The sequence below is a fragment of the Acartia tonsa genome, chromosome 4 (assembly GCF_053477335.1).
Source record: "Acartia tonsa isolate MP-2025a chromosome 4, ASM5347733v1, whole genome shotgun sequence".
NCBI lineage: Eukaryota > Metazoa > Arthropoda > Copepoda > Calanoida > Acartiidae > Acartia > Acartia tonsa.
The window spans coordinates 9,182,664-9,210,146 of NC_137263.1; the positions used below are offsets into that span (position 1 = coordinate 9,182,664).

A 27,483-nucleotide genomic window follows, 5' to 3' on the forward strand; every position below is an offset into this window, starting at 1 on the left:
TAGCTGATGATAAATTGTATGTTGTATTTAATGATTTTTTCATCTTACCAGAAAAATCATATATAATCATGATAATATTATATAATGTTGATATCTAAAGAAAAAAGATCAGTTCATATAAAAGAAAAAAAAAGGATGACAACATCCATAATGGGAGGCTCTAAAACCAGACGTAAGGATAAAGAAACATTAAAACTTGTAGTGTCATAAATTAATGAGCAAAATTGTATAAAAACATGCTGGAAAATTACATAAATATAGGATGCTGTTTAAAGACATTCTTACATTTTTAAGAGTTGATTATAGAGATGCTTCGCTCGCTTGTAATAATGTATAATTAATAATACAATAAATTGTTATTAAAACCTTATGTTCTAAACGGACGCACGGACTTTTTAGTAACAATCATAGAGTTGCTACGCTTCCTAAATCTTACCTAACTGTTCGAGGAATCATTATTCAATTTTGAAATAGACAGGACAAATTTAAAAGAGCTTTTAAAAATATCAGAAACAAAAACTAATTTAAATCTTTAACTCATATATGCTTGGTTTAGCATGTAAGCACCAAAATGTATCTTTTTAGAAATAGGAACCTTATAACCAGAAATCACGTGAGCACAACATTAAATATAACGTCAACAACAAAATAGTTTTGTGAAACGAATGTCTATTCCTTGGTAAAAGCGCATGTTTGTTTAAATAAGAAACATTAAATGACATAAAATTTATTTTATGACTTAATAAATACAAGCAAATTTTCTACATAAATACATGTAAGGAATAAGTTAAGTTCTAATTGTAAAACTACAGCTGCTAATTTAATTTTTGTCCAAGTTTCAAAGATTTTTAAGCATACAAAATATATGCGAGACGGCAAAATTTACTTTACAATTTTTAATTACCTATACCTATTTGATAGGAAATTTCCCAATTTTAAAAATCTTGTTTCTAATCTATTTACAATTTGTTAATTGGCAATGAACTAAGCTGAAAATTGACATCAATTGCTTAAGAGGACATTTTAAATTACATAAAAATCTCAAATTTTACATGGCATTATGGAAAAACAATAAGAAGACAAGGTGTTATTTTAATAGAGGTATAACTTTTAAATCTCAAGATATGTAAATTTTTTGTCCTATTTTTAAAAATTGATAATTTTTTGTAAATTTCATTTAATTATGTATCAGAATAATATCTTATTACATTATTACCTAGTGTAGTTAAAGTTGCATATGTTGTTCAGAGATTCAAAAATAAACATATAAAATGCCACAAAAAAATATACAATTAAGACAAAATACTATCACATATTAATCACAATACATAAAGTGCTAATTTAATCGAACAAAAACTGTTGAGCATTAAAAGAATTTAGTTTATATAAAATATTTTTTTTATCTAAATTTTGTGTAAGTTTGAAATAATAATAACTGGTATGATAAATTGTAGGATTTCTGAAAGCAAACTCTGGGTGCAACGTAATAACAACATGGAATGGGTTAAAGAGGTCTGTACATGTACCCAAATGTTCTGGGATATCTGATTTGTACTTGTGGTGGCTCCTCATCCTGTTGATATCCAGCTCCAGGGCCAAGTTCTTCTCCACGTACAGGTATACCACGCAGTCGCCAGTAACCAGCATTCATCCCATAGAATCTAAATATGTTGTAATAATTTAATTATACGTCTTGTTAAACGGCGCGTTCTTGTTCGTGACAGTTAGGTGTCTACGTTATTTTATGCATGTTATTATTGTCCTGTCAAATTCAAACTTTAGATAATAATTCCTTTAACAATAAACTACGATTTAGAAAGTGTAGCAACTCTGTAATCGCTACAAGAAAGTCCATTCAAGACATTTTTTGGATAGAATTATCCTATTCATCTGATTTTTGGAACAATGATTCCTAGGACATTCATATTAAGGTACAATATTTTAAGCGAAGCATCTCATTCTCTATGATGTAAATCAAGGCTTAAAACTGTAAATATGTCCATAAACAGATTCCTGTAATTACAAAATTTTATATACAATTTTGTTTTTACTTTTAACTAATATTCTAATTAAGTTTAGCCACTCTACAGTGTGAATGTTCGTTTGCTGTACGGTTTGATTTCAGGGATGTTTTCGTCCTTAATTTACAGGAACTAAGTTATAAATGAGAACAGGACAGGATTAATTTTCTTTCAACTTTCTTATTGTTAAGAACAACTAAAATGACTAACCTATCATTGTCCTCAAAATTTTGAAAGTCTCTGTAGGGCTCGGCATTTGATATGGACACCTTCAAGCCACGCTTCCAACAATCATCCTGTATACCTAGCAAGTCCCTAAAAATATCATATAAAATAATGACATTCCTTACATCGGTGATCAACTATCTGGGTCTTTTCAATATTTTATTTAATGTTCTAGCAGTTTTTTTTGTATTTAAAGTTTTGAGACATAATAATTTCATCAAAGAATGAATTTAGTAATGTTCTTAATTATCTAAGATAAGTAACTACGTAAATGAATAAACTTTTTCCCAAAAAGTGGTAAAGATAACTCATAATGTTTTTTTGATGTAAATGCTCCTTTGCCATTCTAGCACTTTTTAAAGGAAGGCAGTTTTGTGTCTAGAATAGGCTACCTGTCAGGAATTTTAGTCCACTCTCCAACAATTTTCTCTAATTTAGGACAATTCTCAACTGCATGATTTATCAACATGTTAAGGCTAGTCTTGGTAAGGAAGCCCTCCTCCACAACATGATCGTTCTCCATCTTTAAACAGAACTCTTTCAGGTTGTGCAACGGATTTGCCGCAATAATACCCTGAACCCAGGAATCGTCCAGTGCCATGCCTCCCGACACCATCTCGTTTGGCCAGTTTGTCACGGACAGTATCTCTAGATGGTCGGCAGAGCCAAGCAGGAGTTGCACGATTATTAGATTAAAACGGCCATTTAAATCTAAATGTTTTAACTTTCTCCAGGGCCACCTGGATAGTTCGTGCTTCCAGTCTGACCACGGAGAGTCTATGTTGATGTCTGAGGAGGCAATAGTGCCCGCAAACTCGGGCGTGTGATCACAGTGATATTCAACAAAGGCTTTGTCAATTGTATTATCTAGAGTCAGTCTGGCATCCAATCTATAAAAAGTGATTCATTTTCTACTACTCGACATTTATTGGTAAATTTTGGTATCTTTAGAATCTTTAAAGAACAGCAATAATAAATTCTTTTTGATTTTCAAAGGATTAGTACAATGAGTGGTGATAATTGAAACTGTTATGTAGACTAAGTTTATAGCTGTTCACTTGGTTAAGTGAGTTGTTGTTTAGTAGTTTAGATAACATAAGGTAGTAGGATGGGGGGAAAAATCAGCCAATCAAAATCAAAATGACTATTACAGAAAAATTGCTACCTTTCACAACTACCCACTGACTTAACCTTCATTAAGTATGCTATCCGTTCATTTTTTTCTTACCTTTGGAGATTAACACAGTATCGTCGCAGTGTTACCAAGTCAGCAGTGCTCAGCAACAAGCTAGAACAGTTCAAATAGGTCAGCTTGTCCCCACGCAATCGTAGGTAAGAGTTTAAACATGTCAACTTAATATTACCCGACAAGGATGTCAAATTATGGAACCGTTTCACAAAATCACATACAGCATCATCTATGCGAAATCTGTCACTTATGTGAAAGTCGTTTGGGATGCCGTTCGACACACCGCGTAAACACTTGACTTGGGGACACAGCTTGGCAAGGGTGGTCATCTCCTGGGCCTCCAATCTCTCATCCCAGCCAAAGCTAAGCTCTTTGAGTTTTAATTTTATATCCTGCAATTGTTCTGGTGACAATAGAACTGATAATCTAGCAACCATGAGAGAGGCTGCTGGAAGAACAAGCTCTTCCAGATTTTTCAGGTGAAGTAGAATACTGTAGAATCCAGCCTCCAGAACTGGACCTGCAAGGTTCTTGTTGAACTTGGATCTTGTGGCACGGGCTGGAAACACAAAGTTTCCAAATATTTTCAGTCGTTTGAGGTGTGTACAACCAAAATTGGTTGGAAATGTTTCCATCAGTTTATCACATTCCTTTTAAAATAAGGATTTTTAGTTGTTGAGTTGACAAATGTAAATAAAAGTTATACTATCCCCCAACCAAAAGGGGTAGTTGCATGAAATGCATTTAAACTTGAATTTAGTGAACTAAATATTTTTTTCTGATCAATATGGTTTAAACTACATCTAAAGGGCATATATTTGAAGGAATTTCAATTTTCTACCACGTAGTTTTAAAAATATTAAGACTTGAAAATCATTTTCATATGATATATTCAACATATAGGTATGTCTGTTTTATTTTCACAAAAACAGCATGACGACTATTTCATTGGTGCCTAATTGTTTGATATTTATTGTTATACAATATTTCATACGTCAGACGCCATTCTTTTTACTTATGCTTACCATCATTTTTCTGAAATGCACTTCATGCAACTATCCCTTTCAAATTAAATTACATAATTCTAAAAAGTTCAAAAACACTGAACAGGCACTGTTAACTTAAGACGACCCGAGTAATTTTCGCAATCAACTTTAATAATCCTTTCCTTTGGAGGTAGAGGCCTTTTGTTGGTGCATGGAGGGGTGAAGAGCATACAATCTTTGACATACCATTGCATGGCTGGACCAAAATCATTCTAAAGTAGTATTAAAGAGTTACAATAAGTAATTTGAGAAATATACTATTTATTGGAACCGTTAGCTTTAGTGTAAAGAATAACTTTAAAAGTACAATCAAAACGTTATTTGTCTAATGTGGCTACTTATCAAAACTAAAATTCTGTATGTAGAAGCTAAGTTAACAATGATACATAGAAGATGTTAGAATTTATTTTGAATTTTTATCCGTCTTAAAGGGGTAGTTGTACGAAATGCATTTCAACTTAATTTAGTAAACCGCATATTTTAAAAAGACGATTTTCAAGTCTTGATATTTTAAAAACTACGAGGTAGAAAATTGAAATTCTTTCAAGTTTATGCCATATAAAAGTAGTTTAACTCATTTAATAGGAAAAACTATGCGGTTAACTAAATTAAGTTCAAATGCATTTCTTGCAACTACCCCTTTACATGTTTACTGTTTAGCGTTTACCTGTAGATACAAGGCATTATCCCACTTGCGATGAAGTCCCTGATCTCGTTTGAATGCGGAGCGACCTGACAATGCCAGCAAACCTTCTTCAGATACGTCCTCGGAAAATCCAATTTCGAGCTCCAACAATTTTCTAAAATAATCATTAACAAAGTTATTTTGAATAAGATTAACTTTAGGATCTTATTGAAATATCAATTTAAAAAGGGACAGGGCAGTTTCTTAAATAAAAACATCCAGTCTTTCAAACTTTCCTTATAAGTTCAAACTCTTTTTTTTATTGAAAGAGTTCTAGTTTCTTTTTGGATAAATATGACATATCCACTCCTCCATTGATTATTGTTTAGGTATAATGTATAGAAATATAACTTTACAAAAAAAATTAATATTACCTGCAGTACACAGATATAGATTTGAGTAGAAGATCATTGCAGAGTGGCAAGACTAGTTTGGTCAGGTTCGTTGCATGACGTAGTGTTGACAGTAAAAGTGCCTTAAATCATTAATTCAATTATCATTACAGCTGGGGAGTCTTTACAGGCTTTTTCCAACTGCAAGATATGAAATTCTACCATATTTCTTGTTAATGCCTTACATCTCCATAATAGTTATTACCTCAGATTGTTTAGACCAAAATGGAACAACTTTTGGCTTCTGAAATCTCGACTTCATTGAGACCAACATATTTGTTATTGTATCGGTGTCCAGATATTTTTGTGGCAGGCTCCAGGCAGTTTGGCTTTCATTCGACAAAATACAGAGCACAATAAGCTCTGCCCCCATACGTCGCCGATTTTCATTTCTAAATTATACATTTCGATAATATTGCTGTAAAAGTATTATGATTTATGTTCATCTTTAACCTTAGATACTTTTTGTCCGAAGAAATATAGAAGAAAAAATGTGGTTTTTATAAAGGTCTTAAACAATTTTGAGTTCAATCAGGCTTAAATAGGTATTGAAATCCGAGTAAATAGTTAGTATCATCCTCTAAATATGTTTTGGCATGTGTTCTTTACAGCTTTTTATAAGGCCTAGTTTTCTTCCAAATAACTGATGTTATTTGTTTAACTTGTGATTTTGGAGAAAAAAATTTACCTGTTAAATATATTTAATGCCGTATTAAATAAATCATTCACTAGAGTTTTGACACAGTTTTCACGTAGGAACGTCCGTATCTGAAAATGATTTTTAATAGCGTTACATCTCTTTGAATTGTTCGTACTATTTTTCTGTATTCATATTCCATTGGAATTGTTTCAGTTAGTTATCTTAGAAATTTGCTGAACTGTTACATTACTTCTTACAACTTGCAAAGGTTTCTTTGAATTACCATAACAGCAGGAATAACACGGCGAATCCGTCTTAAATTTTTCATCAGTTTGGACTAAATATCAAATTCCGTCCAAATCCAGATTTTCGGGATTCGTCCAAAATACCAAACCGTCTTAATCCTGATACGATTTTGTGTCTCGGGATGTGATCAATGATAAGAGAAAGTGTACAAATCAAAAAAAATTATGTAACTTAATACTTACTTCGTTTATGAGTCCCGTAAAATAGAAATAATCTCTGTTCCAAACTGGAGTACAGACTCGACCCTGCACCCCCTGGATGTAAAGTTGTCGTCCATATGATTTATCTCCTTGAGTATTTTCTAGCCTGAAAAAAAAAGTTTTTTTTCTAAATACCACTCACTTAAATATAAATGATTTTCCTGGGACGATAAATTTTAACTGATAAATTGTAATGTTCTGTCAAAATTTAACCTAATGTGTAATCTATTTAGGTGAAACGTTTATCGACAAAGATAATTATACGATACCAGAAAGAAAAATACATTTTTTCAACTATATGAGGCAAAATATGTTTTTTATCTTTTCGTAATTAAGCATAAATATTTACCTGAAAGCTATCGTATGAATGTATTTAAGAATGGCGATTTGACTGGTTAATTTAAAAGAATCCGGCTGCAACCCTCCCATCCGACCACCTATGGGTTCTAAAATAAAAATAAGTTTTTATTTAAATTATCACATTTTAAAGATTACAAATGTTAAAATATTTAGGAGTAAAATTATCTTACGAATCGCATAAACAATTACATATTCTATGAAGACAATTTCTTGATCAAACCATTAATATTCTATAAAGTTTACAATTATTATAGAATTATCAAGAACTTAACATTTGGTTAAGTTGATTTTTAATAATAACACCCAATGAATAATAAAATCTCATTTTTATTAACTTACTATTATTGCACTCTTCAGCCATAATTCATGTCGCGGAGAATTTCCTCATTGATTTAACCCATATTTGAACTAAAAATCAAACATAAGAGGTTATATCTGAAATCAAAGTTAGGTTATACACTTTTACGTACGTTACATTGTTTGAAGAAAGGAAAAAGGTCTCAATTGGGTCTTGAAGAAGGAAAGTGTCAACACCCTCCTAACTAAACTTTATAAGAAATTTGGAGGACTGAATCCCACATTTTCAACCTCAGACCAACATCCCTTGGCAAACTAAATTGCGCAACCAACTCCGTACAAGTTAAAAATGAGAATTAATAAATATTTTTTGTTTCTAAGGGGTAAGGGCAGGGGCCAGGCTATTGAAATTAATTTTTTGTTCGATCAATACCAGAGTGTATTTTTTATTTTGTTGAAAGCATTTATGGAAAATAAACAAAAATTAAATTTGCTGAAGTCTCTATACAAACAATGTAGAAGCCAGAAAACAAAGGAATCTAAATTATCTAACTTTTAAATTTATTTATTTTATCATTATTTTAAAGTTTTTAAACACATATAGAACAAAAAATTAAGATTAAACCTCCATAATAAGTATAAATAATTCTAAAAATCACAATTCTAATGACTCTACATTTGATCAAAGCTATCTCGAAGCTTGGAGCAAGTTGCAACCTCTTTCTTTCTTTTGTGTTGTGTTTTGATGGATCAGCTGATATAGAACAACAGAGAGGAAGGGTTTTAAAATTTAAAATCTTACTCTTGTTTTTTAAAATCTATTTTATGCTTAATTGTTTTTATTTCAATTTCGAAATAAAAAGGCTACACAATACGAATTTAATGCTAAAATGACAAATTATTAACAAAAAATAAAGAAAAGAAATAAAATTATTATTTTAAGAACTGTACTCATAGAGGCCTGGGCTAAAACTTCCTCTTTTAATTTTGCCCTAATATAGAATATTATTGTCATTTTTTTATCATTTGGGTTATAGTGAATTCAGAAATTTTATTTTGTAAATACTATAATGGTATTATTTTTGTATTACAGTTTACATATGAATGTTTACGTTTTATGCAACTTAAATCTATAAACAGTGTTATTTTTTATTGATATGACACTATATTCTAACGAGGATATTTTGTCTAGAGAAAAGCTGTCCTCTTTTTAGGTTTCAGATTTCATTGCGCATGCGCAGATTTAAATATAAAGAGCGCGACCCAATAAAAATTTAAATCTCAACCGCCCACCATCAAGCTAAGAACGAATTTAAAAGTATATTGTATTTAATTTTCATAATTTGTAATTTTATTTCAGAAAATGGAAAAATAAATAAGAATACAGGCCCAGGAGTTTTAAGTCCTACATCAAACATGGCAGAAAACTTCAAGATTGAAAAAAACTCATATTTTGAGGTGAAATTAGTTTTAATATAGAAAATATATTTCGTGATAAATAGTGTAATAAAAATTTAAATTTTTACTAGTTAAAATTACGTTTTAATAGATGTATTTTTTTATATTAATTTTTACGCTTTGGTTCCTATGTGTTTATTTATATTTTTTTTCATTTGTTCATTCATATAAAAGCTTAAGATTACCTCTTGATTGCATTGCTTGTAATTGAAATTAATCTTACTATAAAGTACGTGATCCTAATAGTTTTTCTGTTACATAGGTACCAAAAAATGTCGCATGTATTTTTCACAACAAATCTTTGTTATTCAGATTAAAATGCTTATGTCTAGCTCGCTGATAAATATGTCATGTTTTTCTGTATAAGATTTCGTATCTTGATGTTTAATCAAATATTTAGATTCACCGAACCCCTCCTGAAGAGAAGCGCCGAGCATTGAAAGCTCAAGAATTGGCGGCCAATCAAGAGGTGGCTATTTTGTTACTAACTCCCTTCACAGCTATTCCAAGAATTGCATTTGATCGCATCAAACTTGGAACCAGTGCTGTTCGTCAGCTAGTTGTCCGGAACCCGGGAACAAAGGAGATTGTTATATCTATTGAAAAGCCGCCATCTGGTGAGAAGGGTTTCGCCTTGGATTACCTTAACTTTCGTCTTGGTGGACGAGAGGAGACAACTCTTCATATTGGCTGGACCCCTTATAAAGGAGGAGGAGTTAGAGAAAATATTGTTGTAAAGTTTGGTGGGTTCCGAACTCAAGTAATTCTCATCGGATCTTGTATTGCTCCGGAAGAAAAGAAACAGTTTCGCCCTCCTCCACCTAAACCAGTATTAAGACCTCTTGGCGTCCGAAATTCTCAAAAAGCTGGAGCTAAAACAACTGGCCTACAAAAAGGTAGTAAATCAACCTCAGCTCCTCCTCCAACCAAGATAGTTATACCTGCTAACCCTATTGTTTTACAAACTGAGTCTCCACCCAAGCGAGTTTTTTCTGAAGATGAAGATTATTCAGAACCAGAAAACAGAAGAGAAACTTTTGTCAAGTAAGTAACACACGAGTTGGCAACCCTAGGCATTTGATACGAGCAAAAACTCAAATTCTTGGAATTCAAATTGGGATTATTTTTTGTTTTAACATGTATGATTCAGATTGCCATCCAAATTATAATTGCTAAAGAGGGGGGGGGGGGGGGGGTTATGCAACCACCTTGTAATCAATGATTAAATAGCACGCACTTAGAATTCGAATTTCGATCTGATATTTTTCATGAGTAATCCTTGGTAGGTCTATTTTCCCTAAATCGAACAAAAAGTTGGAAAAGTAACGGCTGGCGGCTTAGCCGTTTTTTTGGCTATTTTCAGGGCAAATTCATCATTAATTACGTAGGAATCAACTTTTTAAAACATATTTTTGGTTTAATTCATTTCAAATGATAGCAATAACCATATTTTAAATTTTCTAGTACCAACAGCTACCGGCTAGAACCGTTTGATAAGGTTTTTGAGCAACAAAAAGTATTATGTGGAGATAGGTTTCGTGACAAATATGCTCTTGAGATTGGCAAAACGGCGGAGCCGCCAGCCGTTAACCGTTACTTTTCCAACTTTTTGTTCGATTTAGGGAAAATAGACCTACCAAGGATTATTCATGCAAAATTTCAGATCGAAATTCGAATTCTAAATGCTATTTAATCACTGATTACGAGATGGTTGCATTAATCCCCCCCCCCCCTTATGTTAAAAGTTTAAGTTTATGACTTCACTTTTATTTTAAATGCTAGGATAAAATATATTTCTATATTAAATATTTTCCATATACAATATAAATGATATTTGTTTTCTTCAGAGAAAGACCCTTGCCTACAATTAACGATATCATACAGAGCACGCCCAAAAACGAAGGCGACTTTATGGGACCTCCGGATACGATTCCTCTGGATAGGCGTCAAACATACCTTCCCCGTGAATTAAAACCAGTTGAAGAAGACGATAAGGAAAATAATCCTGCTCCACGCCGCACTGCAGTCAAGTTTGGACCTGTTGTCACAAATGCCAGTTTGGGGGTTAATTCAAGGCGAGCTACCTATATTAAAGCTCCAGATGGAGCTTCCTGGACACCACAGAAGCCTGCGGGGCTTGATGGCAATGGTGCTGAAAGAAAGAAGTGGAGCCCTACACGAGAGTCATTTGGAAATTTGACTGGCCTCAGAAATTTAAATGAATCAGCCGCTTCTACAGTATTTGGAGATGTTACCGAAGATATCAATCTTTCATTAGACCAATACAACCTTAGTCCAGAAAAGGAATTGTCTAAAGTCAGTAATAAAGCTGAAAAGAAACCTGTTCACCCCAGGCTTCAAACCATCATTGACTCGCCATCCATAAATGACCAACAACAACAGCCATTAAATCTAAGTGTTAAGAAAAATAATAAAACTGAGGTTTATCAGCCAGATGTGTCAGATATAAGTCTAGCTGAATATGACCTTAACATGACCGATGACAGAGACACAGGCGATGCTAGTTTAGCAGTTAATGTGTCGGGATTCAAGTTTGAGAAAAGATTGGACGATTTTGACGCAGACGAGTTTGATAATGAGGGAGATGAGGAAAATCATGAGGATACAGATATTGACAAGGCTTTGGATGAAGAAATTGAGAGGTTGGCTTCTCAGAGAGCTACTTCCGCGTGTAGCAGGTAATAAAATATAACTTTCATTTTTCCAAATAAGTTGTCAATGCAAAACAAGTTATTTGATCAGAAGTAGCGAAGCAACACAATGCTAACAATATTTTTAAAAATTGAAACTGTGGTAACTAATCTATCATAGCATTTAATGTTGTCTCTGTACTAGTGCATTTTAGTGTTAACGGGATAGTAGAGAATTTAGCAAAACCCCTTAAAGAGTGGTTTGTGAGGTTCTTTAAGGACAGCCAGACAGACGCGATATTAAGAATGTGTAGGTACTTCTTTAAGGTTTTTGCATGCAAAATATGAACATGTTTTAATTTGCAGAAATTTATCGACCAACCCAGATGAACTACCTAAAAGCTTTACTGAATCTGCCACTAGTACTCAGGAAACACGGAGAATAAGCTCTGGAACTGTGGTCAGAGGTGAGCCAACATTCGAATCCTCCAATCTTCCTGATTGCACTGATATTTCTTTGGCTGTACCACACTTAGAGGAACAAGATGAAAATACCGAAAAGCCCAGTGAAAGACCGATAATTCCAAGCGTCGTTGAACAAAATAATGTTATCTCATCTGTAACATTCAATGAAGAAAGATTTGAAGCGTTTAAGATACAGGTAATCAATATATTAAAGCTCTTATAATAATACATAATATACATTGTATCATATATTTAGGGAGGGGGGGGGGGGGGGTAAATTTTTACAATTACTAATTTGATTTGTTCTCTCCTAAGATTTTGACGGAAAAAATGCTCTGTGGTAGGTGTATAATGCTTGTTTTTGTATATGCCTTTTATGCAATTCAAAGACTATTCAATCCAGAGTTTTGGCACATTTTGTGAGAAGGGTCCACTTTTTTTTATAGCGCTTTATTTTATTTTTTATTTTAGGAGGAAGTTGTTTGCATTGAGAAAGAAATAATTCGGGAAGAAGTAATCGAGGAAGTTATTGAATACGAGTATGAAATCAGAAATGGAGTTAAAGTTTGTGTTGGAGAAAGAAATATGGGCAAAACTGTAACTACACAGGAACTTAACATTACTTAATACAGATAATTCATTTTTAAAAAGATACCTTCTTTAGAAAAGTCCAGGTATATTATAAAAATACAAACTTATAATCATGTACACTTGTAGGAGGGAGGGCCGATAAATTAATTTTCCTCTAGAATTTTTTTTTGGACTTCTACCTTCAGCTGTTATTTATAATACAAAGTAGTACGATGTCTGTCTGTCTGTCTGAAGCTTAAGATCTCAGTAACCACTGAATTGATCGGGCTCTACTCTTCAGGGAATATACCTCCAGGTCCTGTGATGGTTTTAAGCTATTTTCTTGGGGGATTGGACACCCCCCCCCCAAAAAAAAAAATATATATGTGGTTGGGGAGAAATAAAGTAAAGTTTAATAGAACTGTAAACATTTTTTTTTTATTGTTCTCCCCTCCTTGGTGAAAAAAAATAAAAGTATATGTGGGAGGGGGGATAATATGAATAAAATAAAGTCCTAAAAATATTTTTTCCATTATTTCCCCTACCTTGCAAGAAAAAAAACTAAGAGGGGAAAATTTTTTTAAAAAATTGCAGCAGGGGAGAAAAAATGAATTTTGTGCAGAATATACACCCCCTAAATAGTCATAAAAAAAACCATTACACAAGTGGGATTAAACCCACTCGATTAATATCTACAAAACTCTTTAAAATGGAAGCATCAGAGTTATAATGTAATGATTTGTAATTGAACAGGAGACAGAAAATATATGTGGAACCCCAGTGAAACACAGCAGAATGTATGAAAAAGTTACTTATGAGAAGAATACTGATGAATATTATGAAGAAGAATATAATGATGATGAGGTTGACAATATTTCCAAGCTCATTCAAGATAATCTGAAAACAAGAAAGGATGAGGTAAAGTGATTTTTAAGTTTTGTAAAAAAAAATGTTAGTTAGTATGGATGAGAACCTGCTCTAATCCACCGGATATTAATCGGTTTCGAACGAAGAGAAATTATGTTCTAACAAGTAACAGTTTTTGCTTGAAAACTTTATATTCGCATAGTTAAGGATATGGTTGTTATTTAATGTCTTAAAACGGTTTGAATATTTTCAAGCGAAATATTTAGTGTACCTGGGCAGATTTGTATATAGCAGCTTATGATCCTTTTCCATGTTTGTCTACAAACCCATCCCTTGCTACCAGCCTAAAATAAAGGACTATCAAATTCCTACGTCCACTACATAATAACACTGAAAATGCTTTATACCATTTTAAAAGCTTACTTTCTTTTACATAGGATGTCCCTCGTGGTGCTAAATTATCTGAATCCGAACTGGATGGAATGCTTGGCATGCTTGCACTGTCACAAGAGCCACACAAACAAGACCATCCCAAAACAACCAATATTGAAAACAACATAACCCCACCAACTGAAGCCGATTGTGCTGATCTGCTTGACGTGCCTGACAATCTTGCTGGGCTGCCTGGCCTTCGTGGCTCGCCGAAAGTAAGCAATCAGCTGCATGGTGGAGCCGCCCTAGGCGTCGGGGATCATTACAGCTTTCTCCACAAGACTGTGACAGAGGCAAGTTTTATGCCACCTAGCCCAGATGATCCTAGGAGATGCTCCACTGGGATTAAGGATAAGAATAAGGTATTTTTTTTAGTTTTTCTTACTATACTTACTACCTACTTATTTATAAATTGTCCCAGTTGATAAAATAAATAACTTAATTTTTAGGAATGTTATGAAACAGTAGAACCTTCTCCACACATTAAGAAATCACTGTTTCAACAAAACAATCCTGTCGTTGAATCAGAATTTAATGAAATACCCTTGTCTTCAGGTGAGTTTTTGTTTTAATCTAACTAAATAGTGCAACTTTAGACTTTTATGGTGAAAAAATTGTGGAAGTTTCAAATTTGTTAGTTATATCTTAAGGAGAGGGATTGGTGGATTCTTCATCAAGGCTGAACTAAAATCCTATGAAATAAACCTAGATAGAAACGTTCACCCTATTTTAAAAGCGAAGCTTTTCTATAATTAGGGTCGGTCTGTACGTCCGTCCGTCCGTCCGAGATAGATAGCTTTTATTCGTTAATTTAGGCATGTTTATATTGTCCTATCGATTTCAAACTTTGCATGATGATTCCTGTAGTAGTTAGGTACGATTTAGAAATCGTAGCAACTCTATAATCATTACCAGAATGTCCGTACGTCCATTTTAAATATGTTGATTTTTTACTTTTTTAACAACAAATATTTATGTGATCTAATTATCCGTTTGATCTTATTTTTGGTATAATGATTCCTGGGACAACAAAGTACAATATTTTATCCAAAGCAACTCTATAATCAAGTCCTAAAAATGTAAGTATGTCCAAGTCCATAAACATTATCCTGTATCAAGCAGTTTTTCAACAAATTTACTTACAATGTTGCTTCGAATCTTATACATTTATATTCTGATTATTCAGTTCTGACACTATACAATTGTTAATGTTTGTTTGTCCTACCATTTCAGTACTTCGTTTTTATGGATGTTGTCATCCTTGTATTGTATTATATCAAAACTTAATACATATATCAAATTGCTTTAGTAAAGGGTTAATGTTGAGTAGTTTTCAACAATTTTTAATCCGAACAGTATATAATTGGTTTTATTTTTTATTATTAAGGTGGCCATGCCTTGCCGATAATTGTTGAGCCAGGCAGTGATATCTGCAGGCTTAGTTCTGATACCTATGTGGCGGCTAATGAAGTTCCACCTCTATCCATTATCCAGGTATTAAATGTTGAATCTTTCCCAAAAACGGTATGAACAGTAACACGTTCTGTTATTTGTAGCTTATAGTTGTTTGTAAAATTTAAATAGTTTGAATAAACAAGAGCACAAGTTTAATTTTCAAAATCCCTCTGCCTCAGTAATATTTATAGTAATTAGCAGGCAAATTGATTTATCGTTCTTTTTTAGGGAGATTTTACATTTACAATCATAGTTTTTTCTAGCGGCTACGCACTTGAGAGAAAGGGGTGGGGATTCGACCCTCCACTTTTTGAAGGATTAATCAATATGAATTAAAAATTAAATTGCAAGATTTTGTTTTTTATTGTTCTTTTCTTCGCCAGGAGCTAGAAGAAATGAGCCAAACCAAAAGTTTACGCACCAACAACACAACAACTGAGAGAAATACAACAACAGACAAGCCCCAGTCAAATTCTTACAATCAATCATCCGGTGTCAGTCAACAGAATAAGTCTGATAGAAACTCAATGGATTCCAACCATGATGTGACCAAGTCGCGCACTCCTGCCAAGCCAAGCAGGATAAACGCTAGGTATTCTTCTAAGCCTATAGAGAATGTTGCTATAGATGAAAGTCTGCAGTTAGAAGACAAAGAGGTGGCTAAACTTACATCAGGATTATTGTTTGTAGCAATATCACCAGAGAAACAGGAAAAGCGCAAGTCGTCTGAATCAATAACCAGAGAGACAAAAAAGGTTGATATTAAGAAGGGTAGATATTCTGTAGCAACTTCGAACGCTGGAAGTAGATTGTCCACCGCAAATAAGCGGGTGGCAACTTTACCTCGCCGCTCCATGGGAGTTGCATCCAATCCAACTAAATCCGGAGCCAGTAGCGCCTCTAAGCCTGCTACAGTCACAGCTAAGCCAGCTTCTGCTCGTAGATCTATTCAGCCGTCAACAGTAAGCCGCCTGAATTTGTCTAAAAAACGCAACACAACTGCAGCAGTGGCTGGTATGAGTGCTGGATATGGGGTTGGATCTACAAGGCCTAACCCGTTTGCCTCCAGAAATCGTTATTATGACGAGAGATGGATTGAGAAGCAGGAGAAAGGATTCTGCAATTGGCTGAACTTCATCCTTACACCTCAAAGTCTTGATACAGGTAAGTTTTTATAGAATTAAAAGTTCCGCTAAGTGTAGCAGAAATTAATTTCAAACTGTTTAGTGAAGTAGTTGGATAAATGTCTGAAAAAGGGGGGGGGGAAGTTCTGACACATTTGCGTAAACGGTGATTATTGGCTTTATCTTTGGACTGAGAGGATAGGTTATTAGGGATAAAATCATTCTTATATGATGAATTTCCCCCAGTGTTTCGGAACGCAATGCCTAGCCGTTCTCGAAATCTTATCTCCAAGCCCTCCGAATGACCAACATAGTGAAGTTTACGAATGTGTATTTATTACCATGAAAACAGTAAGTCTAAAACAAAAATATAAGAATTAATATCATAAAATTAATGGTTATTATTTTTGTAACATCGAGGTTGCGTGATTTCAATTTAATAAAAAATATGAAATTTCTAAAAAACTTTAAATTGGCACGAAACATATTAAATAGCATCAGAAATTGATAATTTTAGAATAAAATGATCAATAATATAAAGGAAAATATTCGTACGTCAAAACTTAGCAGTTAAATGGTCTATTTGTTGAAAAATTAATGATTTAAATATCTTCATAAAATTGTACCATTCTACGCTTATTTTCAAGAATTAAAAGATAAATTCTTACCACATATGATGTCAAACTAAGCAGGAAGGCTTATTTGAGACATTCCACACATCAGAGCACATGTATATTCAAGCAATACATTATTTTCATTCACGTAGCTCCTCACGTGGGACTAATCAAAGGAAAAGTGCGCGTTTCTTTTGTTCGTTTACAAGCCACGCGCCGCGCGGAGATAGTTAGGAATGCCGCGTAACACACTCATTCTCAGGGGAATTCTGGTGTAAGGAAACAGGGATTAATGGGTTCGAACTTGCCAGGGAATACAAGAAATACATACCGAAACACCCAGATTTAAGATTTTTTGGATAGGCCTCCAGGTTCCGGAGCTCCAGGCCTCCAGGTGGTCTCTGTACAGGTAAAAATGAAAAAAAAAAAAAAAATTTTAAGTTAAAAATCAACTTATAAAACAAAATATGCATATTTTTTCTTCAAATATGTGAATAATATTAAAAAAGATGCACATTTTGTTATATAAGTTGACCTGTAACTTTAAAAAAAAAATTTTTTTTTTCAATTTTACCTGTACAGAGACCACCTGGAGGCCTGGAGCTCCGGAACCTGGAGGCCTATCCAAAAAATCTTAAATCTGGGGGAAATTCATCATATAAGAATGATTTTATCCCTAATAACCTATCCTCTCAGTCCAAAGATAAAGCTAATAATCACCGTTTACGCAAATGTGTCAGAACTTCCCCCCCCCTTGGTAGGATGTATGTCTTGAAGAAATCTTGCGTATCATTGCTATTGTTCATCAGATTTAAAATCCTTCTATGGGGCTTTTATGTCTGTAAAGTATACGAAAGGACAGCATTTTTTTCATTCTAAAGGCATACATAAGTTTTAATGAAAACTAATTTTGTTTTTATATTATTTCTTCTGTGGTTTCAGGATCAGAAGAAACTCAAGGAGCTCTGGATATAGCAAAAGTTTGGGCGCAGTGCTCTCAGGGCGTCAAAGTCCCCCGTGCTCCGACGCGTGAGGTTATGTCTATCCGTGCCTACACCGTCAACCGAGAAATGAACAGACTGCGTCGAGCTGCATGCAAACTTTGGCAGAGCAGAGTTGTTGCAACCATCATTGAGCGTATGGAACTAGAAATTGAAAAGCTGCGATTGGTGATCCGCAAGGACAAACAAATTAACAAGGACATCGGTATGAAACAGAAGATTTTATCCTTGTTGTTATCATACAATCCTCTTTGGCTGAGGATAGCGCTTGAAACAGTGTATGGCGAAGTTTTGATGTTGAACGGAAACTCGGATATCCTGGGAATTTCAAGGTTTTTGATCACAAGGTTGCTTTCTTGTCCTGATATATTGCAGGTACACAATGTTTTTCAATAGTTTCAAATATTACTTTATTTTAAAAGTTAATAAAACTCTGGGATCCAAAAGAAAAGACGTCAAGTGGCACTCTAAATTATTTTAAACAATATTGTCCCATCTGTAGATGAAAAGTATTTGTGTAAGAGTTTGGACATGAGATTTAAGTATTATTTAAGTTTTAACTCCTTCGAAATGTTTAGCTACAAAAATGTAATATTTAGGAGTATGCGCATCCCACAGTTCCTCATTCCTATAGAGAAGGTCACCAGGAAGCGCTCAACAAATTCACCCTAAAGAAATTCCTGGAAATAGTTTACCTGCTGGACCAGGCTAAGGAAAACCGGTTGATTCGCCACAATCCTTGCCTTTTCTGCCCTGACAGCAAGATTAAATCATCCCGCGACATACTTATCACATTTTCTAAGGATTATCTGTCAGGCGAGGGAGATATTATCAAGCATCTGTCTTACCTTGATTATAATGTCAGCCACAAACAAACTGTTTTGGATGAATTCGACTATGCTGTCACAAGCATTAGTGCTGACCTTCGTTGCGGCATTCGGCTGACCAAAGTTGCTGAATTGCTGACTATCGGAAGTGCTGATCTCTCCAGTCAGCTACGTGTGCCCACAGTATCTCGCCTGCAGAAGGTGCACAACACGGAAATTGCGCTGAAACAGCTGAAGCAGGCCAACTCCACCATACCTGACAACATTAGCGCCAAGGATATTGTGGACGGACACAGGGAGAAAACTTTGTCTCTGCTCTGGAGTATTATCTTTGGCTTCCAGCTGAATGAAATTCTGGATGAGGATAAGTTGAGGTGTGAGATTTTGCATCTGCGCAAATCCTTGCGCCTGCGCGTCAGGCTGGGTGATAAGGTGGCCGTCAAAGGAGCAAAGTTCATAGAAGAGTTAAAGAGCAGGTAACAAATAAAAAATAAAACGTTTTCGTTTTTAATATAGCAAATCTTGTAGTTCTGTTGAATGAATATTGTTCCATAAGATTTCCATAGTTACTGAATCAATAAGAAAGCTTAGCATTGGTACTGGGAGTTTTATGGAGCTGTGGTAAAGGACCTCACATTTTCTTTAAAATTAGGAATGTGTTTAGGAAAAGAAAATTTGAATTTGTTTTATTCTAAAGCTAAAATAGGGGGGGGGGGGGAAGGGCGTTATCTCCTCCAAACCTATTGTGTAGTATGAGTGTATCACGCAAAGATTATGTGTAACGAAATATTTTTTAAAAGCGAAGCTTTTTTATAATTAGGGTCGGTCCGTCCGTCCGAGATAGATAGCTTTTATTCATTAATTTAGGCATGTTAGAATTGTCCTATCGATTTCAAATTTTGCATGGTGATTCCTTTGTTAGTTTTTAGGTACGATTTAGAAAGCGTAGCAACTCTATAATCATTACCAGAAATTCCGTACGTCCATTTAAAACATGTTGATTTTTTAACTTTAACAACAAATTTTTATGTGATCAAATCATCCGATTGATCTGATTTTTGGTATATTGATTCCTGGGACAACAAAGTATAAAGTTGTAAGCGAAGCAACTCTATAATCAAGTCCTAAATATGTAAGTATGTCCTTAAAATTATCCTGTATAAAGCAGTTTTTCAACAAATTTACTTACAATTTTGCTTCGACTCTTATATATTTATATTCTGATTATTCAGTTCTGACACCAAATAAGTGTTAATGTCCGTTTGTCCTACCGTTTCAGTGATTCGCTTTTATGAATGTTGTCATCCTTGTTTTTTTTAACAATATGAGGGAAACTAAGGTTCTTTGGAACACACTACATGTTAAAATTTTAAATTGTTGATATTTTCAATAGGAATAAAAGTTTATGGCTATTGAAACTGGGTTTTTTTCCTAGATCACCAACGACAAGTTCATCTGGAGGATTATTGGACAGCTACAATGTTGGCCTGTTGAAAGAATGGGCTCAGCTAGTCACTGCACATTATCATGTTGAGGTATACCTCCATTTTCATTATTATTATAGGGCTCTAGGGGTGTACATTGTTAATTACCTTGTGCGAGCGAGGCTGTATAGTTAGGTCCAACTGCATAGAAACATTTAACGAGCACTGTCTTTAATTTTAGTAAGATAGAATTATTTCCGTTTGAAAAGATGATTTTCTTGCAGTTGACCCATCATTACTTAACCGACGACATTATGGACCTTTATTCAACATTTGTTAGTACATTTGTAAATGATTTAGATTGAGAACTGGACGGTATCATGGTGTGATGGTCGCGGGTTATGTTATCTGATGCACCATTACCAGCCTGCTCTTATGGCTGCTCAAGATATTCTTCAGGTACGACTTATTTTTTATAGAAGTTTAAATAGTAAAAGTTTAGAACTAAGTATGAACGAGAGCAAAAAGTGATGTTAAGCTCCTTCCAGAAGGGATTTTTTTGTGGATATACTTGGTTTTGTTGTTTAGGGCTAAACGATATAAAGGTTTGCAATGGCACATTTAATGATGTTTTGCCGTGTTATTTTGAACTCAACAAAACATTTGATTTTTCACCAAAAATGTATTTTCTTGTTTCTTTGTTTAAAACCATGGTGAAACATGTTTTTTAGATGATATAACTTTAATAAACATATATTTACCAAAAATACTCAATCACTGCACTGCTGTGCTGGAAGGTGCTAAAAATCACTTGCTCTCGTTCGTGCATAGATTCCTTGTGTATATTTGTCATCTACTACGAATTCTTAGTTAAATTGTTAATTTTACTTTGGTCATGTGGTTATGCAGTGGAAAGAATATTTATCAATCCTTTTCTTTAGGAGACCACCATTACAAGCATGTCTTGTTCTGCTGCCTTGGATGACAGCTTAGATTTCAGCTATGGCAACCAGAACCTGGACAAAGCAGAGTATAACAACCTCCTTGAGAATGAGAAGAGGAACTTCAAAGTCTTGTTGACTAAGGTGGGTTAGTTTTATCATTAAAAACAACATTATAACTAGATGTCTTCTCTCTTGGAAGATTATGCTTTTTAAGTAATTAGTGGCGTTTAATTTCACAATAGGACCTTAAAAAGCTTTTCCTACAAATGCACCCATTTTATTTGAAACGTTTTAACCATTTGTTAAGGCGATTTTTATCATTACTCGCAAGTTGGATCCTCACATTTTTAACCGTAACTAGTGAAGTAATAACAGCACGAAGATGGTATTTATATTTCCAAAAACTAGTGCCCAGAGCAGTTCTATCGGTATGCGTGGTATTTTTCTATCATGAACTTGAACACTTTTTAAAATTAGTGTTTTTAAAAAGGGTGTATTTTTTTAACACCCTTTTTGTAATTTAGGCACTTTAAATTAATTTCTCCAATAATTTAAGGAAATGATTAAACAATATTTTTCGTCCGGAGAGGAAGGATCACCTCATGATAATATGCATTTATGTTTGCCAGGTGAGAGAGCTCGGTGGTGTACCCATCCTGATCAACACAGGCGACATGTCAAACACAATTCCTGATGAAAAGGTCACCGTCACTTTCATTGGATATCTGGCAGCTAGATTACTTGATATATCCAGGTACTAATGTTAATATAGAAGAATTTATGACCAAATATGCAAAATGATTTACAAAATTGAACTATAAATTGTATTTATGAAGTTGGTTTAAATAGTAGGTATACAAACTCTCGCCTTAGTACGTTTGTCTTGTCGGTGTACCAACTATTATATCCTAAGATATCAAGATCATACAATATTAATTATCATAGCAATTTTTAACAAGCAAAATAATTCAAAAAATCATTGTTAGTTTATTATACGAACTATGAAAATTTATAAGTAAGTTGATTTCTTAGGATATTTTTTTCCAAAAAACAGCTTTGTCATATGGCAACCAAATTATTTTTTACAATTCTCATGTTGGCTACCGTATGCTTATGGCTCTTACAAAATATTTCAACCATTTTTATTTTCAGAGAGATTCAGGCAGCACGGACAATTCAATTGGCCTGGAGAAAATATTATGCTTCCATACTCGAGGAGAGGATGAAGGTGAAATATAATCAATGATTTTAAATTCAAAACAAACAAACATATTGTAACATATACTACATTTATAACATGACTCGACAGCTGCTTTTCAGCTTTGTTAAGCCGTTATTGTTCATCAGCTTTGCTGCTTGGAAGCGAATTTCTAAAGGTCTTGTGTTGCTTAGTTGCGGCTGTCGAGCTGTACTAACATATTTATAACGTAACTAACAACAAATGTGACTTAAATTTTTGTATTTGTCTGAAAAATCTGTAAAGTTTTAAAAAGTCCGAAAAGAGAAATATTATAGAAAGTCTTTACAGATTTTTCTCGATTTTAGAAAACCCCATATTAATATTTTCTATTATTGACTGATAAAATATGTATGTACATTATGTATTTTGTTCTCTAAAACAAATAAAGATTAAATAAATAGTGAACCTATTCTGTGCTGTATTTTTCTTCCCTGAACTGGTTTAATTCGGAAATTAGGGTGTCGGCACAATTTGTTATTACATGCCTTCTTATAATTGTGTTGGTACATGGAATATCCGAATTTTATCCTGTATTTTGTTCATTGAAGAAAATACAGTGCAGTGCATTCTCCATTTTTTCAATGAACAAAATACATCTTGTAAAATATATATTTTGTTTACATGCTGCAGTGGCGTGCACAGCAAATCACCAATGTGGGGGGGTGAAACCACTACGTAGGGGGTGAAAAAGGGTGAAGGAGGACCAATATCAATTTTATGGGGGTTTTGACATCGCCAAACCGCACGCCACTGGTAACATCACATATTTAAAGATCGTAATTGCCAATAAAGGAATAAGACAAAATAGGTTATTCTATGAGGGGTATTTGACTAGTTGCTAACCAGGCAAATTACGTAGATAAGCATAAAAGATTTTTTGAAGTTACTGACTAAAGAATGATGTAAAAGAAAACCTCGCAACATTTTAACACAAATGTACATTTGGAATTATTTAACACTCTGATTTGTTGAGCATAGAAAACTATTTAAAGTTTAGTTAAATCATAATACGAGGCGTAGAATGCTAAAATTTGGCCTGGCAGTTGCTTTCATGAGATACAACGCTGATTTGTGAAAAAAATACCGCCAAAATTATCTTTTGCTTTTTTCTCACCAAATAAGGCAATTTAGAATCTTTGAAAAACTTTCTTTTGAAAATAACCCCATTGATATATTTTCCTTTCGTACTTTTGGTCGAGTTGTGACATATTTAAAATGTTAAGAACAAAAAAGTCACAAGTGCTAAGTTCAGCAACGTCCATGCAAAATTATAGCGTTCATTTACTGTATAAATATAAGACAAGATTACATAGATTATAGCGACACACACAAAAAATTACGAGAACTGTGAAAAGGAATGTATGTATGTTTGTTTGTATGCAATCATCAAAAGTCAGAATTTGCATTTGAAAACTAATATTATCTCCACTTCAAATACTAGAGCGAAGGATTTCTATCTGAGCCTGGGCTTTAATTCTTTATTTTCATAATTCTGTTCAAGGCAAAGATTTGTATATTTCGCGTTGTTCATGGTCTAATCTTACAATAATAACAATGAATAGCGGCTACGCCCTCTAGATGCCTAGATTAGATGGTAGGGGGAGGTCGAACTTCCTATCATTTCAATTTTAGCTTTTTGAAGGAAAAAAATGGAAGGTTGTATTCCTTTTTAATGGGCGATTTCTCTTGGGAGAGTGGTGGTACCCTCCCCAAAAAGGAGAACCATATCGGTTCCGCCGTCAGCGATGATAAATCCCTTGAGAGGGCTAAAAAAAACACTGCAGAAACGATCCTACCACATCATTGGTTAGAAAGTGTACACATTTGCTACTAATGAGCTGTTATTGTTTTCAATTTGTGCATTTAATAAGTCGAATATTAGTATTTAAATTCTTAAAATAATGTTTTGCCTAGGGATTAAAGAGTTTTAACACTGTCTTGAGCAAAACGATGATATCACGCATAAAAATGACTTCAGATAGGTTATTAATTTTTTATAAAAGCTAACTTTATATCCTCTTAAATTGAGCAATTAATTTTTATCTTCGCGAAGACAATAAAAGGTGAAAGTGAAACTAGATAAGTTTATTATTTACGTATGTTGATTACATAAAACTTTAATTTATTTCACTTACCACCGTTAAAAAGTGTAAAGTTACTGTGAACCTCAACAAGTACCATTACTGTTCTTCTTTTATAAGCACAAGTTTTAGTAACCCAACTACATTAGTAAACAAAGAAAAGACAATCAAAACTAGAAATGCTACGCTAAGAAAGAATCACTTTCGTCTGTCCCCTATTCACACGGATTATTTATTAAACAAGGGTGACAACATCCATAAAAATGGAGCTCTAAAATGCTAGGACAAATGAAAATTAACACTGGTAGAGTGTCAGAACTGAATAATAATATGAACGTATAAGTCGAAACAAAATTGTAAGTAATTCATTGCAAAACTGCATAAATACAGGATACTGTTTATTAAGGGCATACTTACATTTTTAGGACTTTATTATAGAGATGCTTCGCTTATAACATTGTACCTTGTTGTAAGATGAATCAGTATTCCAAAATCAGATGAATAGGACAATAATATCAAATAAATATTTTTTTTGTCAAACAGATTAAAAATCAACATGTTTCAAATAAACGCACGGACATTATAGTAGCAATTTTAGAGTTGATAGGCTTCCTAACGTTCTGGACGGACAGACCGTCTCTAATTATATATAGAAAAGCTTCGCATTTAAAAAAAGAGAAATATTTATGTATATTGTGAACCTTTTATTGGATTAAATGCATAGAACAATGCAGCGGGGCAACAGTGAAGCAGTTTTAAGAGCAGAGATACTCACCAACAAACTTTATACCTACCACATTTGAAATTTTTCTAATAGAACACAATCAATGAAAGGCTTAAAACATTAATGTTATTTTAAGATCATTTTAAAATTGTTAAATGTTAGAAAACTAATCTATATTCCTATAAGTGAATGTTCAAATATACTACAAAGCTTATGGCAAGTCGTTTAAGTGATATTATTGGACAAATATGCATAAAATATTGTTTTTTTATATAAAAAAAAATAAAAGTTTATTATCCATTGAAAGCCTAGGCTAGTGTTTTAAAACTTAACATATATCCATTGAAGAGAAGCTCCACAAATCAGACGGGCAAATGAACATTTGACAAACAAAGAGTATCTTCACTTTCAATATTAATGATCTGATAAATATGCTTTTACTTTAATTAGCATGGTTAATGGTAATTTCTTATCAGTAACCAACGCCTTTTACTTAAATATAAATATGCTTCGCTTATTACATGACCTTTAAACATTCTATAAATCCCAATTTCTGGATCACGACTAAACGACAGCTTTATCATGTGAAAGAAGACGTCAAATTATGAGTTGCTTTGCTATCTTATTAGTACCGAGCTGTTTTATGAACCATTATTCAAAGTTTGAATCCGATTAAACGAATCTAACATGAATAGATTAACAGCTATCTGTTACGGATGGACATATCTTAATTATAGAAAAGCTTCGCTTTTAAAAAGCATGTAAACAGTACATACAAGAAGTTTATAGCTATAGACAAAAGTTTAAAACAACGTTACAGATTTTTAATTATTTATTGTTGACGTTATGAAACAAACTACGATACAAATAAATATTTTAATCCCTATTAAATTCCTTAAGCTATAAATAAAATGCATAAAGAAGCTGTATGTACATAAAAGTTGTTCCATATGAACCATGAATACAGGCAAATGGTGTAAAATGCATTTGGGGGATAAGTGCCCTTGCATCTCTCTCTCTCTGTACATACATACACTCATACACAACTTCAAATATATCTTCATCTATACATTTTACTTTTAAACTTGTTCAATATTTATCTATCTGCAATATATTTGGAAAATAGGGATATATACATACGTAGAAAATTATTATTGGATGATTTTTTTTTCATCGTGTAGGTAATGTGTTTTCAACAAATTAAATAATCTTTAATAACGTAAATGCTAAAAATACACTTTAACTTGGTGTTTTTGTTCTAATTTTAAAGTTCTTTTTGTTTTTTGGAGTAATTTAAGTATTAAATCGACTTAAGAATAGTTATTTCTCGCATCGTATTATAAACAGCTTTCCGTGGGCGTGAATACAAAATATACAATTTTAAGATTAAAACCAGTTTTTTAGCCCGTGGCTTCGGCATATCGGGGCTTGTGATTGTACATTTTTACATTCGTAGAAAACTGGATATAACGATGCTAGTCATTATTTTTTCGTATGGATGAGAACCGGTTATAATCGGTTTCGAATGAATATTCCAGTAGCCTCATTAGGAGTTTGATGTATTTTTGGAATGACTATATCTAAATTCCTGAACATTTGCTAAGATGGAAAAGAATATAACAAGATGTTTTCAATATGAAAGTTTAGTTGAATAGTTTATAACAAGATTATTCTTGGCCTACAGTTTGTTTATTCATACCACTTATATACTAAACTTTCTCTAAATATTTGCTAAAGCTTAGTAGTACCTTCGCCATTTGCCTCAAGGGTGGTAAAGGAGTATTTCTTTTCACTAATTTTACCAAGACATGCACGATTCCACAAGCTTTTAAGCATGACAACAATTTTTGTATAATGTCCTACCTACAATGTACTTGATGATATTTCTTCAAAAATTCAATTTTAGTATGTTGAGATCAGGGACCAGGATTCTGACAAACATTTCTTCCGTTTTTACTCACTTTCCTTAGTTACATCAAAAACAAGTTTTATCCCCAAAATATCTAGATTTTCAATGAAATTAATTTGCTGAACCACGGTCCTGGTTTAGCTTGTTAACATTTTTATTGTTATTAGATATTTTTCTATTTTTAGACTGAAATATCTGCAGCCAAAGTTATCCAAAGAGCCGTGAGGAAGTATTTAAAAAGGAGGAGACAAGAGAGATACAAAAATGCTGCTCTGTGCATTCAAACCTACTTTAGAGGGTAATTCTTGTTGTTTACAATTTTCATTAAAACTTGAT

General features: G+C 33.4%; 2 protein-coding genes across 2 annotated transcripts in view; one reads left to right on the forward strand and one right to left on the reverse strand.

Annotated features, from left to right (window-relative positions):
* Positions 1-711: 711 nt before the first annotated feature.
* LOC145315954 (uncharacterized) lies at positions 712-7,541 on the reverse strand. The gene is made up of 12 exons (XM_080156189.1): positions 7,404-7,541; positions 7,054-7,150; positions 6,687-6,810; positions 6,247-6,326; positions 5,764-5,950; positions 5,541-5,641; positions 5,149-5,281; positions 4,601-4,693; positions 3,475-4,082; positions 2,639-3,136; positions 2,232-2,336; positions 712-1,661 (listed from the first exon to the last, which is right to left on the reverse strand). Exons 1-12 carry the CDS (start codon positions 7,423-7,425, stop codon positions 1,505-1,507), a joined length of 2,205 nt encoding a protein of 734 aa, XP_080012315.1. The 5' UTR covers positions 7,426-7,541; the 3' UTR covers positions 712-1,504.
* A 1,184-nt stretch (positions 7,542-8,725) lies between these two features.
* The window catches only part of asp (microtubule assembly factor abnormal spindle), a 32,051-nt gene continuing 13,293 nt past the window's right edge, over positions 8,726-27,483 (forward strand). Inside the window, exons 1-18 of the mRNA XM_080156190.1 lie at positions 8,726-8,819; positions 9,220-9,863; positions 10,667-11,518; positions 11,837-12,131; positions 12,407-12,540; positions 13,255-13,423; positions 13,810-14,166; positions 14,254-14,359; positions 15,192-15,298; positions 15,643-16,423; positions 17,940-18,373; positions 18,598-19,301; positions 20,261-20,360; positions 20,610-20,708; positions 21,191-21,334; positions 21,823-21,947; positions 22,346-22,421; positions 27,333-27,445. Of these exons, the coding sequence (XP_080012316.1) occupies positions 8,778-8,819; positions 9,220-9,863; positions 10,667-11,518; positions 11,837-12,131; positions 12,407-12,540; positions 13,255-13,423; positions 13,810-14,166; positions 14,254-14,359; positions 15,192-15,298; positions 15,643-16,423; positions 17,940-18,373; positions 18,598-19,301; positions 20,261-20,360; positions 20,610-20,708; positions 21,191-21,334; positions 21,823-21,947; positions 22,346-22,421; positions 27,333-27,445 (5,282 nt within the window). The 5' untranslated portion in view covers positions 8,726-8,777. The remainder of the gene's footprint in view (positions 8,820-9,219; positions 9,864-10,666; positions 11,519-11,836; positions 12,132-12,406; positions 12,541-13,254; positions 13,424-13,809; positions 14,167-14,253; positions 14,360-15,191; positions 15,299-15,642; positions 16,424-17,939; positions 18,374-18,597; positions 19,302-20,260; positions 20,361-20,609; positions 20,709-21,190; positions 21,335-21,822; positions 21,948-22,345; positions 22,422-27,332; positions 27,446-27,483) is intronic.

Excerpts from the sequence above, each read along its gene's own strand:
- LOC145315954 (XM_080156189.1), bottom strand. The coding sequence starts at position 7,425 with ATGGCTGAAGAGTGCAATAATA. Across the intron at positions 5,951-6,246 it reads GCATTAAATATATTTAACAG|AAATGAAAATCGGCGACGTA; the intron begins GTAAATTTTTTT and ends TGTATAATTTAG. Across the intron at positions 1,662-2,231 it reads AATTTTGAGGACAATGATAG|ATTCTATGGGATGAATGCTG; the intron begins GTTAGTCATTTT and ends CAACATATTTAG.